At 44.0% G+C, this 20,959-nt stretch overlaps 1 protein-coding gene across 3 annotated transcripts in view; it reads left to right on the forward strand.

Moving 5' to 3' along the window:
- Positions 1-20,959, forward strand: part of PDZRN4 (PDZ domain containing ring finger 4) — a 404,074-nt gene that overhangs the window by 329,388 nt on the left and 53,727 nt on the right. For all 3 annotated transcript variants that reach the window (XM_059726014.1, XM_019492620.2, XM_019492628.2), the window contains 2 exons: positions 11,084-11,337; positions 13,866-13,968. In XM_059726014.1, the coding sequence (XP_059581997.1) occupies positions 11,084-11,337; positions 13,866-13,968 (357 nt within the window). The remainder of the gene's footprint in view (positions 1-11,083; positions 11,338-13,865; positions 13,969-20,959) is intronic.

Here is a 20,959-nt window from a genome sequence, read left to right on the forward strand (position 1 = left end):
TTCCTTGCAGTACAATTTGCATGTAAATAGTATTATTGTAAATGTATATCTATATCCTCAAAATAATCAATATGTATTGATTTATATCAATTAAAAAGGTTGTAGGTTTCCCAAAGAATTCTAATGAGAATACTATAATACACTGTCACCCCCTGAAATATTATACACATACTATTGTGTGTCTGCTGACACAGATCTATGGAAAATGGTCAATTTTTAAAAGTCAGCTTTTGCTCTCAATTACCACACAGCTAAGATATAATCACAATAATTGTAACAGGAAAAAACTCTTGATATAGCACTGGGGAGGTTGCCTTTTTGTTGTCTGTGGGATGTTTGTCATTTATTGTAAGCCTTCCTGAGCCTGTCTGGATAGGATGAGATATAAATGTAAACAGCAGCAACATCAACAGTACTGTGCGCCGCACTTCAAAAGGGATGTGGCCAGCCTGGAGAGGGTTCAGAGGAGGGCCACCCACTTGGTGAGAGGGCAGCAGGACAGGCCCTTTGAGGAGAGACTGAAGGGCCTGAACCTGTTCAGCTTCAGCAAGAGGAGGCTGAGGGGGGACCTGGTAGCTGCCTACAAACTCATCAGGGGAGATCAACAGCAAATAGAGCCCTTTTCTCCCCAGCACCACCTGGGGTGACAAGGAACAATGGTAATAAGCTGATGGAGAATAGGTTTCGGTTAGAGATCAGAAGGCAATGTTTTACAGTTAGGGTGGGCAAATCTAGAACCAACTCCCCAGGGAAGTGCTCCTCGCCCCTACCTTGGGCAAATTCAAGAGGAGTTTGGATGATCACCTGTCTGGGGTCTTGTGAACCCAGCGTTCATTCCTGCCTGTGGCAGGGGGTCAGGCTAGATGATCTGTTCAGGTCCCTCCTGACCCTAGCTACTTCATAGTTTCATAGTTGCTAGGGTCAGGAGGGACCTGAACAGATCATCTAGCCTGACCCCCTGCCACAGGGGCAGGAATGAATGCTGGGTTCACAAGACCCCAGACAGGTGATCTTTCAACCTCCTCTTGAATTTGCCCAAGGTAGGGGTGAGGACCACTTCCCTGCGAAATTGGTTCCAGATTTTGGCCACCCTAACTGTAAAATATTGCCTTCTGATCTCCAACCTAAACCTATTCTCCATCAGTTTATGACGATTGTTCCTCATCACCCCAGGTGGTGCTATGGAGAAAAGAGCTCTGCCTATTTGCTGTTGATCCCCCCGATGAGCTTGTAGGCAGCCACCAGGTCCCCCCTCAGCCTCCTCTTGCTGAGGCTGAACAGGTTCAGGTCCTTCAGTGTCTCCTTGTAGGGCCTGTCCCGCTGCCCTCTCACCAAGCGGGCAGCCCTCCTGTGAACCCTCTCCAGGCTGGCCACATCCCTTTTGAAGTGCGGCGCCCAGTACTGGACACAGTACTCCAACTGCGGCCTGACCAAAGTCGCATAGAGGGGGAGTATCACTTCTCTGGACCGGCTTGAGATGCACCTTTGGATGCATGCCAAGGTATGGCTGGCCTTGCTGGCTGCAGTCTGGCATTGGCAGCTCATGTTCATCTTGGAGTCAGTAATGACTCCAAGATCCCTTTCCGCCTCTGTGCTTTCAAGAAGGGAACTCCCCAGCTTGTATGTATGCTCTGGATTCCTTCTTCCAAGGTGCAGCACCCTGCGTTTGTCTACGTTGAACCCCATCCTATTCTCGTCTGCCCACTTTTGTAGTCTGTCTAAATCTAGTTGCAGCCTCTCTTTCCCTTCAAGTGTGTCCACCTCACCCCACATCTTAGTGTCATCAGCAAACTTAGAAAGGGTGCTTTCCACCCCCTCGTCCAAGTCTCTGATGAAAATGTTAAACAGTGCAGGCCCAAGGACTGAGCCCTGGGGGACCCCACTGCTCACATCTCACCAGGTTGAGTACAACCCATCCACCACTACTCTCTGGGTGCGCCCCATCAGCCAGTTTTTTACCCATCCAACTGTGCAGGCATCAATGCAGCAGCCACTTAATTTATTGATGAGGATGGGGTGAGAGACAGTGTCGAAGGCCTTCTTAAAGCCTAGAAAGTCTATGTCCACAGTGTCACCATCATCCAAGGATTTAGTTACTTGGTCATAAAAGGCAATCAGGTTGGTCTGGCAGGACCTGCCTGTGGTGAACCCATGCTGATTGCCCCTGAGCATGATCTCCCCTGCAGGCCCCCCACAGATGTGCTCCTTGATGATCCTCTCCAAGAGCTTCCTGAGCACCAAGGTGAGGCTTACAGGCCTATAATTACTTGGGTCCTCCTTTCTCCCCTTCTTAAAAATAGGGACCACATTAGCCAGTTTCCAATCCCCCAGCACCTGGCCAGATGACCACGAATGCTCATACAACTGGGCCAAGGGCTCTGTGATGACCCCTGCCAGCTCCCTCAACACCCTTGGGTGGAGGGCATCTGGACCTGCAGATTTTAAAATGTCTAGCCCTTCCAGAAGATCCCTAACTGCATCTGCACTGACTGAAGGCTTGATAGAGCTGTCCCCAAGATTGTCCCTACCTCTGGTAGGTGGGATATCCCAGTCCCTGTTCAGGATAACAGAGGCAAAGAAACTGTAAAAAATATCAGCTTTCTTGTCTGACGTGGCCACAAGATTACCGTTTGTGTCTTGCAGGGGCCCTTCATTGCCTGGTGCCCTCTTCTTGCTCCCAATGTACTTGAAAAAGGACTTTTTGTTGTCCTTAATCCTGGACGCTAGCCTGAGTTCCATCTCTGCCTTAGCCTTCCTAATAGCCCTCCTACACTCCTGGGCAGAGGGGGAGTACTCCTCCTTGGTGATAGCTCCTCCCTTCCACTGGTTGTACACCCCCCTTTTAGTCCTCAGGCATTGCTGAATGCCCTTGCTGAGCCAAGGGGGTTTCTGAGCACTCTTACCCCCCTTGCTTCTCTCAGGGACTGTTATCCTTTGGGCCTGGAGGATCACCCCCTTAAGTTACGACCATCCCTCATGGGCTCCCATCTCCTCTACCTTCTGGGCCCTTAGTGCCTCCCCCACTAGTATCCTAAGTTCATTGAAGTTGGCCCTTCTGAAGTCAAGGACTTTAGCCTTGGTGTGAGCCCTAGGCGCCCTGCATTGGATAGTGAAATCCAGCAGGTGATGATCGCTATTGCCCAGGTGGTCAAGGACCTGCAGTCCCCTCACCAGGTCATCCCCCTTGGCCAGGACCATGTCCAGCAAGGTGGTACCCCTAGTGGAGCTGTGCACTTCCTGGATAAGGTGAAGGTCTTGTAATACAGCCAGTAGTTCATAATACTATGAAACTATGAAACATAGCATGTATTTCCAGACATAGACTTGTAATGGGGAATCTTGAATGTGTTAACCTGAGACTTTTATAAACATCAAAACTATTTAGACAAGAGGATGAGAAGTTAGGAAAACCTGCTTTACATATTAAAGGTAGACTAGGGACATGAGGGGTGAACGTTATGCTAAGGACTTACATGACATTCTGAAGTGACAGTTGTAAGCCCCCGCACTTTAAATGGGGAAATCTCACATACAGAAGTAGGGGCCTATATAAATCTATGTCCCTGAAAGAAAAAAGGAATTAGAGTGGTGAAACTCAGCAGTGGCTAAAATATCCAGATCTAAAGCATTACTAAGAACTGTTTTTGTTAGATTAAACTGACATTTTAGTATTTCAACTTATTCAGCAGTACCTCACAGTCAAAGATTATTGTTTTCCTTGATTGTCTTATCTGTGTGTCCAAAGATGGCTGATGAGGCCTATGTGGGATTGACAGACTCTAATGCAGCTTGCACATGTGTTTCTGTCCAATTCATGATTTGGTCTGCGGCATACTGTTGCCTCATTCCAGATCCTTAAGATGAATGCCAACAAGATATTGAATCTCCTAAGCCTTGTCTTCCCACCATTTTTTTTCATATTACGGGTCCTCCTTTGGACCTCTATCTTGGCATGTTGGAGATTCAATTTCTTTGCTTTATGTTGGTGTCATTTTGCCAAGTACAAAAGGCCTTGCACTTGTGAATGATCAACTCTTGAATCTCCCAAACATCCTCATCAAACCGGTCTTGATATTTCCTGGTAGAGAATCCAAGTGTCTCTTCACAAGCACTGATTACAGCCTCCTGGGCAGCCAAGAGAGGTTTTAGTTTTATCCATTTGCAAAAGCATTTAGAGCATCTTGCTATTTAGTGAAGTTTCTCAGATTTTCCTACCATTTTATATATTTTAGAGCACCATCGAACCATCCCCCCCACCTAATGCCCAGTAATGCCACTCACAGAATTCCTTTGTGTATAGTTCCCCCCCTCTAGGGTGCAGTTTTAATAGAGCCACTATTTAAGCATCTCTTGCTTAAATTATCAGAAAAATATTGGGTATGTAGTGATGTAGAACATGTTGTTCAGAGTCCAAGAGACTATTTTGTGTGCTAACTGTTGATATTATTTGATCCCAGTTTCATTCACATTGGTATCCCACCTCAGAAATTCTTAGATACTCAGCATAATACCTTCACTCTTAGAAACAGCTGCAAGAAATCGGCTTAAGTAGGTTACAATGGCGTAGCATCTAGGTTAGCTAAAAATATAAATTTTCCCCATCAGAGAGGGTAACTACATCAGACTGTGGTTGCCTCACATTTCCGTTCTTACAAGTTTGCCAGGGGATTAAAGATGGTATCATAATGCATATTCATGAAGGGGTAGGATTTATAATTTTTATCATAGGGTTTGATAGGAAAACCTGAATGAGGATACATTTGTCTGACCCAGTTTGGAATTCTGATTCTTTGACCCTGGGGTTTGGAAGCATGCTCCATGCAGCATGGCACAGTTTCAGTTCACTAGGGGAAAAAAGCAGAAGTTATTCTACGAGTGTGCAAAGGTGATATTTGAGTAACTCAAGTAACTCCGGGTGGATTTACTTGGACGGAGTGAACATGTACAGTCTGTTGGTGCTTGGATATGCTTTTACATGGGCACAATTTCCTTTTTTTAAGTTGTCCTGATTTTTGAGATTACAAAAAAAGGAAAAAGCAGAAACTAATCATGGGAAGTGACAATGTCTACAGTTTATTTGGCAAGAGTAGAAGCAAATGAAATGTAATGGTTGTAATGGAAAATGGTATGCCACCTTAACAATATGTGTTTCTATTGCTGTGTCGATAACACACTCAAAAATGACCTAAGTGATAGTATAAATGATATGCCATTAAATGAACTTGTTGGAGGAGCTGAAAAATATTTGTATGGTGAAAGGTGAAGGTTCATATCAACACAAGCAGTCAAGGACGCTGTAAAATAAAGCAGAAGACTGGGATTAATACCCTTCAGCTCATCTTATATTTTACAACAAAAACCTATCTTCTACCATGTCACAGTGTAAATTAGATCACATCAAGCCTCCCTTGGCTAATAGCAATTTAATGACATTCAGCAATATTTTCCTGATTTCTGAATGTGACCACAATAAAGTTTTCTGTAGGGTAATATAATAAATTCCAGGTCATATGTTCTGTCTTTGACTGCCACTGCCCAATTCACCCATTATTTTAACATATTATTTTTGAAAATTCACCTCTAGACAGGTGAACACCTAGGAATTTAACAACCCACAGATTTTGTAGCAATCTACATTACACCACAAACACCAAGAACTAGAATCTTTCAGGTTATGGGTCCAGATGGGATTATCCAGCTGCCTAACTCCTCTTCTTAGCACTTGCACACAGTTTGGAATTCTGTTCCAGGCACAGTATAGACCTCCAAGCATCTGCACAACTACTATGCATGCTCAGTAAGGTATTGTCTGGCCAGGCAGATACTCCACGCTATATGCTCACTTGGGTATGCATATAAGTCTGGAAATAGTAGCTGGCAAAAACTCATCCAAGGGTTAGGTGCCCTTCCATTATTTGTCTGAATAAGCTTGTGGTTTGTTACTGGGAACTCAGATTCTAATGCCCAGCCCCTTACACAGTGGGGGATTAAACCTACATTTCCTACTTCCCAGCACAGTGCTGGACCCCCTAGATCATAGGTTAGGCATTATCCAGAATACTCTCCAAATCCTCTCCTTTTAGTTGTCCTTCTAGGCAGCCTCAGACATGAAATGAGGAAGAAGAGAAAAAGCTACTGTGAGTATGGCTCAGTGGAATGCGTTTCTCAACGGGAGAGGCCCCAGAGACCTTTGCTCTCAGAAAGCTCTCACTGCTCTCCCATCTGTTTTGGCCAATACATAGTAAATGCAGTAGCTCAGTTTTAAGAAGATCTCTGGTGAGGGGATTGGAAAATGCTCAACCTGTAGCCTGGTGGCAGTAACAGATTGAGGAATGAAGTAAGGCGGTGTTCAACAAGCTTTTTGGCTATCCCACAGATGCACAGTGAGCTCTGAGTTCATCACCTGAACTGTGGCAAGGGCAGAGCCCCTGCTTTCATGCAGCTCTGGAGCCCAGAGGGTTAATGCTGCTGCTTTTTCATCTTTCCCTCCTTCCCCCTCCCTGCTGAATTCAGCAGCAGATTAGGGCTAGGGACAGAAGTTAGACATAAACCAGTTTAAGTTATCAGAAACTTGTTTAAACCTGTAACCAAACATAAGTTCAGTGCACATAAACCAGTTTCAAAATGGCCAAAATTGTTTTAAGATAAAGCTGGGTGAATGTAGTGCCAGATTCAACTGATTTGGGTCAAACTGGTTTATGCAACTCCTGTACCAGACCCCTTCCTGGTTTAAGTTAAACCAGAGTCCTCCAGCATCCCAGCATTATCTGAGCCCTGGGCTGGTCTGTGTTGTCTACTCCAGAGAGCAGGGCTGGCCCTGCCCCTCTGCTTTCAGGGCCTAAGCAGGGGTGGGGGTGTGGCCAGATGTGTCTGAACTTAACCCTGTTAAGTACTTGGACAGGAAGGTGTTAATTCTTCCCTTCTTCCTCTGAACTGCAAGCAGGGTCTGCATGTCTGCAGGTGAGCTGCGGAGGTGGAGGCAGGGGCCGGGGCTGGCAGTGGAGCTGTGTTCCCAAATTTCTCCCAGCTGTTAGGGAGCTGCTGCTGCTGTGGGCAGGACTGTCCCCCTCCTCATCCTCCCCTGCTACAGGGGTCTTCCCACACCCCTGTCTGGCCAGGCTCCCTCTTCCCTCACCTTCTGAACCCTACAAGTGAAGGTTGGGGTTTAAACCCCTCCTTAATCTTACTCAAGCCTGCCAGGGCCTGGGAATGCACCTCTGCCTCATCTCAGCTTCCCTGTGGAAGGGAAGGGAGGGCTTCTCTAGCATCCCCGGGCTTCTGGCCTGAGTCACTACAGGCATGTGCCTGCATTTCCAGAATGAAATATGGATGTCTGTCCACTTGTAAATCAGGTCAATCTCTGCAGGTTAGGCTAACCTGCAAAGATTGAATCAATTCAGGCTCAGGCTTTTTTAATATATGTCCCTAGCTCATGAGAGGTGATGAGCAGTGGCAGCACTCACCCCTGGGCTCTGAAGCCACATGAAAGCAGGGGTTTTGTCCAGACCCCCTGCTGAGAGCTCACATACAATACAGCCATAGTGAGGGTGCAGCTGTGCTGCCACACCTGCTCTGGATCTGCCCTTGCCCATTGGTTAGACAGGGATGGGAAGCAAGAGATTCAGTTTTGAAACTTCTCTAGGTGAAGGAAATCTAGAACCTAGATCTCTTGCTCCTTGTGTGAGTGGCCTAACACTAGGTGATTCAACTAAATTGTGGGAGAGCTGCCTTTCTTCTCTGTCTAATATGCACCATTTGTGGGATTTTTCCCAAGTACAATTTTGGGATGTTAAGTAGGTGTGTATATGGTGTTGCATGCCTACCCATTCAGAGTAGAGACAACTGAACATGCACTAGCTGAGTAGACACTTGGACATCCGCACTGCAACACACTAGGATCTCAAAGTGAGTATAAGTGCAGCTACAAAGCTTAGTATGTGCCTTGGGTACATAAAGTAAAATAGATCTAGCCTTTGGGGCCCCTCTCCATGTGTAGGTAAAGGCTCAATGAGATCTAGTGTGCAGTTCACACAGTCGTGCCTCCTGGCTTGTCACACATGCACAGCAGGAGGAATCATTGTGGGATTGTGCATTAGATCTCATTGTGTCTTATTGCCAGTGCAGGGGGAGCCTGATCCCAGTAAGATCAAGCCGCTCCCTACCAGCAAGAAGCAAGTTCCCACAGCTGGGGCCCCATCTCAGCTGAGGGGCTCCCAGCCACAGGACTTCATTGGGCACACCTGTGGCTGGAAGCTCCTCAGTTGCCATGGCCTTCCAGAGATGAGCCCTGAGAGTATGAGAAACCCCTGGCGCTCAGACATCAGAGCAGCTGCATTTCACAGCACTTGTTGGCTACAAATGTCCAACTCAGGATCCTTAATATTCTGGTTTATTAGGCGGATTGAAACACTGTAATGAAGTTAAATCATAAACCTTGGGGCTGGTTCCCCCCCCCCCCACACACACACATATGCGCGCACACAGTAGCGAGCTACAAGAGTCAGGTATACCTATCCCACAGGCGCTGGAGTTTGCCGTCGAGGCTTCTTTCAGCGTGGTGTTATCTTCCAGAAGGGGGTTGCCGGCTGGTCCTTCTGGCTGGACAGGTCGGGTGCTGGTCAAGTTGGAGATCAAAAGGGTGCCGCTGAGGGTCACTTTTCACTGCTTTTTATCTGTCTTTGGCAGACTTTGGTGACTCCCCAGTTTTCAGGTTTGCCCAATCCAGGGGTCGTTGACCCTCGTGAGACTTCCCCCTCTGTGGCTACTGGACGGCATCTGTCAGTCCCAGGGGTCCTCCGCATGTATGTGCAGGTTTGGGAGTCCGTTGATGAATTTTGAATAATGCTCTGGGAGCGGTTGATCTGGAGATATTCATCCCAGAAGTTGGTCCCCGGCATTGATTAACTCAGACCAGGGCTTCTAGCCCTTGAACAGTGACGTTTAGAGATTTCCCGGTTGCTACATTGTCTTCTATTGATTTCTTCCGTTGGTGGATCTGCGGTTTTCCTAGGTGTTAATTGCTGCCTGCTACTGTGTTACGCATTCAATCACTGATTTACTCGCTCTTTCAGGGGCCTGCCTGATACAGGGAAGCGGCAGTTTGATTCCTGCCCTTGTTAACATTGTTACAATGTACAACTTACTTCTGAAACTAAACACACTTAGTTGAAAGGTGAGGAGTATAAAATATAAGCTACCAAAGTAATGCCATGGCACACAAATAGATAAAAATACCAAAATGCAAGGGGAGATACAAAATGCACACATACAAATTTTAAAACACAATTCCTTATCTTAAAGTGAAAGAAAGAGGAAGGAAGAAAAGGTAGAAGAGGAAAAACATATCCAAGAAGGGGAGAGCAACTGCAGGCAAGAGGAAAAGGGGGCTTTCTGCTACACACTGAGGGCTCCACACACCCCCGGAGCTGGTAGATGGCAGCCGTGCCTCGCAGCAGCCAGGACCCAGCTGGGTCCAAGCACAGGGAGGCATGCTGTGCGAACCAGCATCTGCAGTTATGAGACTCTGGGTCCTGGAAACTGCAGGGTGCTGCAGGGACCTAGAATCAGAAGCTGCTGGAGCTAAGAGTCCCCTCAGTTGCAAGACTCCCAGCCCTGGCTGGGCAAGGTACACCCCTGCACCTGGGAGCCCGTTCTGCTGACAGGGTTTTCAGATGCAGGGGAGAGCCTGCAACATGTACAAATCAAACTCTATAGCAGCCAACTATAAAATTAGTACACATTTTTGAGGTCTAACTTTATAGCTGGCTGGAGCTTTTTATGGTTGCCCATGTAGCTGGTCTCCAGGTAATTGCATAGTTAACCAGCTAATTGTGTGATACCTGTAATGTCCTCTCCATGGACTGCCACCTTCCCAGTGTGGAGAGACTTGCATGTACCAATGACCCTAAGAGCAACACCATCAGGAGTCTTGTACTCCTGGAATGGTAACGCATGGTGGTAAGGTATCAGATGAAGAGCAGTCCAGCATAACGTAACATAAAGACCTCAGTGGTGGAGGAGGTGGTTGAAGAAGGCATTCTTCTCAATGCTTAAGTAGTCAGATGAAGGCTTCAGTGGAAGAGTAACCCCAGTCATCTTGGATCTCATTGCCACTGGGCACAGGTTTATCCTCCGCATAATGGCCTCCTCATGTAAAACAAGTTACACACAGTTTTTTTTTCACTGGATCCAACATCTACCACAATAACCAATTACCAATACCCATAACTTCTACAAAGTCCTGCAGTGATAGAAAAAATGGACTCATATACAACCCTTCAATTGACCCATGGTCAATTGATCATCCTCAACTTTAAGGGATTGCTGCTGCTGCTGCCGACCTGTAATGTGTGGAGGGGTGCCTAAAACTTCTCATTTTAGCTATGCTAGACAATTTGCTGATACAACTATGCTGGCAAAAAAAATTTTTACCTTGTACTGTACACAGTTCCCTTACTCATTGACCCTCTGTTTTTTTACCTTGTAACTTAAGTTTACATTTGATTTATAATGCAGATTATGTCAGTTAGATCTTCTATCTGATTGAAGTCTTAATGACAGTGTAACAATAATAGATGAGTGACGAAACATTTAAAGTTGGCCTCATTGCCCTTCACATATTTATTGACATCAGCATTAATAAGAATATCTGCCAGAAATAGTGTCATATTCATGTTACAGAAGATTCTGAAATGCCAAACAAAATAAGACCTTGGTTTATACACTCTGTTTCTCTTTCTCATACACACATACACATACACATTTTATAAGCCAGAAAAATAATTTACAAGGAGAGTTTATAATATATTTAAATTAAAAAATACTTAATTTTGCTCCTTTCTAATTCTAGCAGGACATTGCTTTAATAGTTCTAGCATTTCATTTTTCAGCAAAGACCAAAGAAGTTATTTTCCTACCCAGTCTTTATGTCATCTGTTGCATGAATTGCCACAGAGGACAATAAACATCAGAATATGTTTTAATATACTTTACAAATAATTTATAGAATATGTTTTATGTTTCTATTATTATAAAATACTTTGTATTCTGACTACTAATTGTATAATATTCTCTTTTCCATTAGGTCAATGGGAAGGACCTCTCCAAAGCCACACACGAAGAGGCGGTGGAAGCTTTTCGCAATGCCAGGGAGCCAATTGTAGTTCAGGTTTTACGGAGAGCACCCATTAATAAAGCACATAGTTGCCCACAGGATGTGCAGCTTGTGGATGCTAGCACCCAGACTGACATCACCTTCGAGCACATTATGGCTCTGGCCAAGCTTAGGCCATCCACACCTCCAGTACCTGATATCTGCCCTTTTTTACTTTCAGACAGGTATGATTTACGTTTTTCTCCCATTTTTCCAGTCAGTGTCAGATACTATCTTTAGTAAAATTCGGTACAGTAAAGCTCTGTTATCTGGCATCCGCCAGGAATGAGGGATGCCAGTTAATCAGATATGCCAGTTAATCAAATATGCACCATCTGGTGTTCTCCCCAGCGTCAGTGTACCGGGGGACAGAAAGGGGGGCCCCGCTCAGGCTGCTTTGCCCTGGGCCATGGTCCGAAGAAGTGGCAAAGAAAAACTCAGCTCACGGTGGCAAAACGGGAAGTCCCCTGGAAGTTGTACTTCCGGTTTTGCTTTTGACACGTCCCTTGGATGCCGGTTAATAGAGTTTTCCGGCTAATAAAGTGCCGGTTAACACAGTTTTTGCTGTATTTGTTTCAAAGAGATTTTTTTGCTACCAAAGAATTAGTTGCAGTGTTAGTTCCACAGTTCTCTGGAAAATGCCACTGGAGCATTTTCATCTTATTCTACACAACACTTACTGATAGCCACTGCTCTAGACTGGCCTAGAGCAGTGTCTGTTTCAGTCCTGAACTTCACTCATAGACTAGAGGAACCCAGTTCTGATTATTTCATACTCATAGTTATTCTTTTAAAAAAAAAGACTTCATACTAATTGAATCCTAGTTAGGGAGAAAGCCAAAAGGTTCATAAAATTTGATAAAGAATTGTTTTGTTGTTATTGCATACATCATTACCATCATCATTATTATTACTATTTATGTCTCACAAAAGAGGAAGCAAGGAAATGAATGAAAGTTCGCTTTCTTACAACAAAACTGTACTGAAAGTATAGATATTAAACCTAGAATCTCACCTGCCAAATAGCAAACAAAATGTAATAAATTATTAGTAAAATCTCTACCTGAAACTTACTGGATTTAAATGTTGGCCTAGAATAGTTATGCTAAAATAGGGATCCATCCTATCTATGCTAATCTCATAAGGTTCAATAAGGACAAATGCAAAGTCCTGCATATAGGATGGAAAAATCCTATGCAGTGGTACAGGCTGGAGACCGATTAGCTAAGCAGCAGGTCAGCAGAAGAAGACCTGGGGATTATAGTGGACAATAAGCTGAATATAAGCCAAAACTTGTGAAGTGCCCTTGTTGGGAAGAAAGCTAACAGCATAGTGGGCTGCATTAGTAGGAGTGTTGCCAATAGATCAAGGAAAATGATTCTTCTCCTCTATTTGGCATTGGTGAGGCCACATCTGGAGTACCATGTCCACTTTTGGGCCCTCCACTGTAGAAAGGATGTGGCCAAATTGGAGAGAGTGCAGCAGAAGGCAACAAAAATGGTTCAGAGGCTGGGGCACATGACTTCTGAAGTGGGGCTGAGGGAACTGGGCTTATTTAGTTTGGAAAAGAGAAGACTCAGGTGGGGATTTAATAACAGCCTTCAGCTACCTGAAGGGGGGTTCCACAGAGGATGGAGCTAGACTGTTCTCAGTGGTGACAGATAACAGAACAAGAAGCAATGGTCTCAAGTTGCAGCAAGGGAAGTTTAGGTTATATGTTAGGAAAAACTGTCTTACTGGGAGAGTAGTAAAGTGCTGGAACAGGCTACCCAGAGAGGTTGTGGACTCTCCATCCTTGGCAGTTTTTAAGACCTAGCTAAACAAAGCCTTGGCTGGGATGATCTAGTTGGGAATGATCCTAATTTGAGTAGGAGGTTGAACTAGATGATCTCCAAGGTCCCCTCCAACCCTAATTTTCTGTGATTCGTCCTCTATACTCTATCCTCACCTCCATGAGTTACTGCAATAGTTTGTCACTTATTCCCTTCCACCTTAGTCCTGCACTGTGCTACAGGCAAAACTGCAGTGATACTACAGTGTTCCCCTTGAAGGCCCCGTATTCTGTGGGCCTCCAAGAAGCACAGCTGCAGACTCTACATCATTTTTCCACCTCTCACAAGCACACAGACACAAAGCTCTGTGTAGGTTTTATCCAACCAATGCAAATGTTTTCTTTGTTGATGCTTTGAAGAGTATCATTACATTTACCTATTGACTCTTCCTAGAGAAGGGTATAGAGTGCATGTTACTTCACTTAAGATTGCACATATTTGAGACTTCAGTTAAGGGATTTAAGGTGGTAAAATGGTAATAAGGGGAGTGTTGTTCTAATCTGAAGTGTGTTTTTGGGTGCACATAGACATAGCCTTCGTACCTACAGCTTAGGTATGTTTAACTAGGAGAAATCACAGATATTTTAATCATTGAAGCACATTGCCAAAAACAATGTTCTGCTTCAATCACTTTTCAGAAATAATCATGTATACATCTGACAAAAGGTATTTAGTCGCTGAACCCAACAAGATGTAGTTAACTGGTCTCTGTGCATTTGAAAGAACCCCAGATCCTTCCTAGTTCCATTTTCTTGGACTGTCAGATAATTCCAAATAGAATTTCAGAGATGAGAAAACTACAGAGAAAATTTTTTTTATCATTTTTAATTTGAAAAACTATTGTCTCATCTATTTCCGTTGTACTGCTTTGTTTCACATAGCTGCCATTCGCTTCACCCAGTGGAGCATGAATTTTACGAAGGTAACGACTATCTTTCCAGCATGCCTGCTGATGCAGATAGAACAGAAGACTTTGAGTATGAGGTAAGATGACTGGCATACCGCAGCATTTCTTTTTACATTTACAGATCTTGTATTTGCACTGCTGATAACCAACTGCTGCGAGAAAAATACTAGCAGGGGTGCTCATTTAAAACAAAAAAATAAAGTAGCAAGCTCTGCCATCACATATACCTATTCAATATCCCAGACTTCAGTAAAGTGTATGGTTATAAATGAAAGCAAGATTTTGCTATGCATGCCTAATTATGAGTTCAGAAAGCTTATTACACACATATCATGGTTGTGCAATGGAAATTATAGTTCAACTTCTCTGCTTTTGCAGTTTTGACACTTTAAAGAAAGCCTTTCCTAAATCAAAAAACTGTTACTAGAAGCTTAATTGGTTTTTCTTCTCATTTTCAGAATTAATTGGCTTTTTTTCTACCACCTAAGAGTGCAGTCTTGCAGATGCTTAGGCACATGCTTCAATGTATGAGAGATCAGGCTCTGACTTTGAAACTGGGTATAATTTCTGTAACTTGTTTGTTAATATTTGAAGTTGTAAGGATTGAATTTACAACAAATTGTGCTCTGTACTATTTATAACTATGTACTTGTACATTCATTATACACTTGAATGACAGGAGTGAAGGTTTTTTGAGTGACTGAAAAACTGTAATGTGTATCTTCCCAAAATGATAACTTGTCATTTGTAATGTTGCCCTTCATTAGATTTGAATTTCACAGTTTAACTATTCTTCTTATTTGTCAGTCATTAGCTTTTCATCCTTCCTATGATACAGTGGTAAAATGTTTCTAGTAGAAACCATAAACAGTACATGGTATTTTTTATTATTAAATTATATTCAGCTTTTGCATAACCTTATAGAGTTTAGTCTTTTCAATAACATGTATATAAATTATTCAGTAGCTTACATGAAAGTATGAAAATATCCTTTCCTAATATTTGCTGTCCTTTAATAGTACATAATAATTTTCTAAAGGTTTCAGATTACTGTTTGATATTTAGAAATGAAATGGATGGGGAAGCTTTGGTAAACAAGCACAGAGTCCACTTTTATTTTGTCCTTTAACAGTTAAGATATTCTCATACAAGTTCAGCAAATGTTCTTGTTACCCCCTTAAAACCAAGGAAATCCGAAGTTCCTCCCCAAGGAAATTGAAAAATCAAATAACATCTACTTGGTGAACCTCACTCAGAACAAACAAACTCTTGTTTGAACTCTTCAAAAATCATTGTTGGGGATTAGTGAAATCATTATTTCCTCCAATTGCCCTTCAGAGTAGTTTCCAATAATGAAAGTGTCTCTCATCTTAAATTTGGTTTTGCTTTTATGAGGCTTATATAATTTCAAATTCTTTGTTGAATGTGTTTATTTGCCCTGCTGCTGCCTTATAGCTGAGAGAGACTATTTGTTTATTAAGGTTTAGATAAATTAATAAAATAGCTGGTTAGCAAAAATACATAATAAAAATTTTAATTTTTATAAAAATTAAAGATTTTTCCCCCATTTAATCAGAATATCAGTGAGATATTAAAATGCAGACAGATTTTACATTTATATAGAGTCTACCACAGTGGAATCATGTCCTCTTTATGACCATTATTAATCCATAATAATAGCCGGCATAAGTATTATGACAGTGGTAAATGCTCAGGCAGGTTCTCAGTTGCCTGTAATCTCTACTAATCACACCACTGTAGTCATTAATTTACTGTCAGCTGTGATTCACTTGCCCCAGGCAAACCCACTGAGTGACTGAAATAAAGAATATTTCACATGAAATTTAAATAGGAAAGTTGTCTGGCCTCTACAGAGAAGAATTTCTTCTTCAAAACTTGGAACTTTTGCGGTAGAAATGCCTGTATCTTCCACCCTGTAGCTAATGAGCCTCCCAACACAAAAGACAGCCCCTATTTTTAAATGTATATATTAGTATAATGGGTTGTGAATTGTGAGCAAAGAAAATATTTCTTGTTGTTTGATTCTGCATATGTTCAGGGAAACATGCCTTTTTACTTTCTTTGTAAATAAACAGAATTGTATTAAAGATACTGGACTTTATTAGCAGTTTTTCCTAATAATGGAAAACTGTAGGACTCTGAATGTTGGCCAACAAGTTGTGTCAAAAAGAGAAAACTGGTATCAGGAGATGAGTGCGATTCTCAAATACTGAATGGCTGTACCTGATGAACCAAGATGTCAGAAATAATGGAAGCATTCATGGAAGTCAGAAGTAGCCAAGAGCGTTTGAAATAATACCTAAAAAAAGAGCTGAGGATTTCACAACAGGAATTGGACCAAAGCATAAAGCAGCTGGAAACTATTTCTAAAAGGAGCTAGAATAGCATCTGGAATTTTTTCCAGGAAAGACAGAGGGATTTCATAGATTTCATAGACATTAGGGCTGGAAGGGACCTTGTAAGATCATTGGGTCCAGCCCCCTGCCCAAGGGGCAGAAAGTCAGCTAGGGTCAAAGGATCCCAGCAAGGTAAGCATCCAAATGTTTCTGGAAAGTGTTCAGAGTAGGTGCTTGCACCACCTCTGCGGGAAGCCTGTTCCAGGCCTTGGGGGCTTAGACAGTAAAGAAGTTTTTCCTTGTGTCCAGCCTAAAACGGTCTTGCAGGAGTTTGTTTTATTCACATTGCCAGTTGCGGTATCGCCTTGGTGGCTCATATTCATCTTGTGGTCAATCATGACCCCCAAGTCTCTTCTGGTCCTGGTGCTAATGAGTGTAGCATTGCCAAGCCTATAAGTGTGATGCAGGTTTTTATTCCTGAGGTGGAGCACCTTGCATTTCTCTGTATTGAATGCCATCAGGTTTTCATAAGCCCACCTTGCAAGCCTATTAAGGTCGGCCTGGATCACCAGCCTATCCTCAAGTGTGAGCACTCTTCACCAAAGTTTGGTGTTGTCAGTGAACTTGGCTAGTCCACTTTTGACACCAGTTTTCAGATCATTTCTTAAGAGATTAAAGAGTACAGGTCCAAAAAAAGAGCCTTGGGGGACGGCACTAGTCACTGAGTACTGTGTTGATTCAGTTCTGTCAGCTACCACCCTCTGGGTCTTACTTTGGAACCAGTTCCCCAGCCATTGGACTGTGGAGTAGTCAAGGCTTCAGTTGCCCAATTTTTCCATGAGGACATCATGGGACACCAGGTCAAAGGCTTTTTAAAGTCCAAATATATGACATCAACCTCTTCCCTTTAGTCCAGGTGATACGTCCCCTGGTCATAGAAGGAAATAAGATTGGTCAAGCAAGACCTATCCGCAACAAACCCATGCTGGCTATCCCCTAGAATGTTGCCTTTTGTTAGCCTGTCAAGAATGGGTTCTTTGATATTTTTTTCCAAAATATTCCTAGGGATTGAGGTCAAACTGATTGGCCTGTAGTTTCCTGGGTCTTCTTTCCTCCCTTTCTTGAAGATGGGCACCACATTGGCCCTCTTCCTGTCTTCAGGTATTTCACCCGAGTGCCACGAGTTCTCGAATATCCTCACCAGTGGCTGTGCTATGATGTCTGCCAGTTCCTTTTGCACTCTAGGGTGCAACCTATCTGGACCAGCTGATTTATGGGGTTCCAGCCTCTCAAGATGCTCCCTCACAAGATCCATGCCATTGATGGGCATATATTCATCCTTACCCTGGTCATCCCGCATCATGTTAGACAGGGTAGTCCCTTTGGGCTGGTGAAAAACCAACTTAAAGTAATCATTAAGCAGATTGGCTTTTTCCTGAGTGTTGCCAGTGTTGGTTTAGCAGGGGTCCAATTTTGCCCTTGTTTTTCTTTTGACTCCCTACATATCTAAAGAAGGACTTTTTATTGTCCTTAATTCGCATAGCCAGATAGAGTTCAGTTGCAGCCTTGGCTTTTCTAATTCGCTCCCTGCAGGTGTGGACCAGTACAGTATACTCCTCCTTAGTGATGTTTCCTTTCTTCCATCCTTTATACTCCTCTCTTTTTAGATGTAGGAGATCCATGAGTTCCCTGTTGAGCCAATGGGGTTGTTGAGCCCTTTTACCACCTTTCCTACGGGTTGGGATGGACTCCCCTTGTGCTTCTAGGATCAATTCCTTAAGGAGCAACTACTCATCCTGAACTCCCCTCCCTGTGAAATCATGGCCTCTCAGGGCCTCAAGAATAAGCCTCCTGGGCTTATGAAAGTTAGCTTTCCTAAAGTCAAGGTCTGCTGCATTACTGGCTGACTTGCCAGCTTTGTGATGGATGGTGAAAATGATCAGCTCATGGTCACTATCGCCCAGGTTCCCTTTGATTCATAGGTTGCTGATTAGATCACCCTCTTTGGCCAGTACCAGGTCCAACAGTGCCTTTCCTCTTGTTGGCCCATAAACTTCTTGAGGCAGGTAGAGCTCATCCACGCATGTAAGGAAGCTTTGTGACCAATTGGATTTGGCCAAGTGCTCATCCCATGAGATGTCCAGGTAGTTAAAATTGCCCATCATGACCATGCACTGAGAGCGTGCAGCCTCAGCCAGCTCCCTGGTAAATTCTTGGTCAAGCACATGTTCCTGGTTTGGTGGTCTGTAGTAGACTTCTACCATTGTATCCCCTTCACTATGTTCCCCTTGTATTCTAACCCAAAGGGTCTCCAGTTATCCTCCTTGGGTGCCAGTCTCAGCTTGTAGGGACATGTAGCTCTTCTTCACATAGAGAGCTGCACCCCCGCCCCTTTTTTCAGCACGATCTCTCCTGTACAGGTTATAGCCATTTATAGCAGTAGTCCAGTCATAGGTGGAGTCCCACCAGGTCTCTGTGATCCCTATGAGATTGTAGTAGTTTTTGTTAGCAGAAGGACCAGTTCTCCCTGTTTATTCCCCAAACTCCTAGCATTTTAGTGTGCAGGCAGGTCAGTGTGCTGTTGGAGGCCCTAGGCTTCCTTATACCCATGGAGAAGCTCTGTTCCTGGGCTTGGGTAGGAGTGGGTTCCCTTGAGCATCCTAACCTGCTGGTTTTGTGGTTGATGCTTGGTGAGCTTGCTCTGGTGGTAGTCCACCCATCCCACAGTGAGCTTAGTTTAAAGCCAGATCAAGCAAGTCAGCCATTCTGGCTGAGAAGAACTTCTTCCCCAATGGAATAAGGTGGAGGCCATCTCTTCCCAACAGACTACTGTCTCTCTCTCCGAAGAGTGGACTGTGGTTGTAGAAGCCGAAGCCTTCACGGTAGCACCAGAGCCGCAGTCTTCTGTTTACTGCCTCGATTCGTCTCTCCCTCCTCTGCCCATGACCCATAACCAGAAGGATCAAGGAAAAAACCACCTGTCCCCCTATACCCCTGAGTCCCGCTCCCAGAGCCCTGTAGCCACTCATGACCCAGCTGGGATTGCTCTGGGCCATGTCGTTTGTGCCCGCATGGATAAGGAGCATAGGGTAGTGGTCGGGGGGCTGGATAAGTTTTGGGATCCTCTCAGCCACATCCCAGATATGGGCTCCTAGGAGGCAGCAGACCTCCTGAGCTAAGGGGTTGGGGTGACAGATTTCTCCCTCTGTCCCCTTTTCCCACAATGACCACTCTGTGTTTCATCTTAGGGATGATAGGTGGTCGTGTTTCTTCCTCACTTGCAGTAGCTGGCAACTCTGCAGTCTCTATTGGTGCTGCAAGAGGTTCATACCTATTGCAGAGATCCAGGGGGGTGGTGACCCTAGTACAGTAAGCCTTGGGGCCAGAGACGACCTTTGTCCAACCCCCTGGCTGGACAGTATGGGAGTGCCTCTTGGCTTCCCTGCTTCTAGCAAGCAACCTCGATCTTCCCTTTTCTTTCCTGGGGTGAAGGGCCTGGCAGTAGGAGTCAGTCTTCTGCTCACCATCCCTGATGGCATGCAGCCTCTGCACCATGGTCTGGAACTCCACTGTCTGGGATTCTAAACACTCCACTATGGAGCAAACCTCACAAGGGGAGGTTGCTATGCTCCTCATCTCATGTGCCTGGAGTCATGCCATGGAGCCCCCACAGCTGAGAGCCAAGGGCTCCGCCTGAATGGAGGCCAGAACCATGGGTTCCATCTAGGTGGAGGCTTCATGGGATGGAACCATGAGTTCTGTCTGGGTGGAGGCCTCTATTTTGCCTTCCAAGATGACTTGGAATGGCAAGATAGATAAATGAGGTAATCAGTAACCTGACTGTCATGGACCAGAATATTTCTTGTGGATTCAGAAGGTCAGAAGAACTTTGCTTAAACTGGTACTAGCTGATAGAGATAAGCTGCAACAAGTGTGTAAAGAGTTGAACAGTCTTCTGGAGAATAATATCAAAGGCCACCTGGATATGATTTTAGGCCAGACAATGGCCTTGAGTAAAACTGGATATTTATAGTAGTTTTCTACTCTGTAATCCACAGAGTTCCAGAAGAGTGAGGTCAGGTTTTCCCAGTTCAGGTAATTCATATACTGCTAAAGTTTACTATCTTTGTGGGAGGAAAATAACCTCTGTTGGAGACTTAATTGGATCATTTCAACATCACAGCTTAAATGAATGGCTGTTGAGATTAACTAGTTGTGTTGTGTGGCCTAGCCCTGGAAGTGCTGCAGAATTTGTGCCTAGAAAAGGATTGTACCCCTCTTTCAAGAATTAGCAAGATTTAGTATATACTCCTAGATGCTGTTGAGAGCCCATCATAATTTTGATCTGTTCAGCACACAGCAGAAAGCTAGAAGGAATGGGAAAGAAGAGAACTATCCTGATCTGTCAGAGGACCCAGGAGACATCTATTGCTATAAAGTAGCAATAGATCAATTAAACTTTTTCAGCTGGACTTGAACTTGAAAATCTAAATAAGCAAAATAAACCAGATGCATAGAGAGAGGTTGCAGGATTTTACATGAAACTTGAATCTTTCTTTGTACTAGATCACCTGAAGAAAGATGAATTACTAATGAGGAGTAAGAAAGTTTATCTCTATGGCCACGTCCAGATAAGCATGGACATTTGGTTCCTCCAGGACAAGTAGCTGTGGCACAACAAGTTACCCCAGGTGTGGTAGGAAAGACTTAC

Source organism: Alligator mississippiensis, chromosome 4 (genome assembly GCF_030867095.1).
Source record: "Alligator mississippiensis isolate rAllMis1 chromosome 4, rAllMis1, whole genome shotgun sequence".
NCBI lineage: Eukaryota > Metazoa > Chordata > Crocodylia > Alligatoridae > Alligator > Alligator mississippiensis.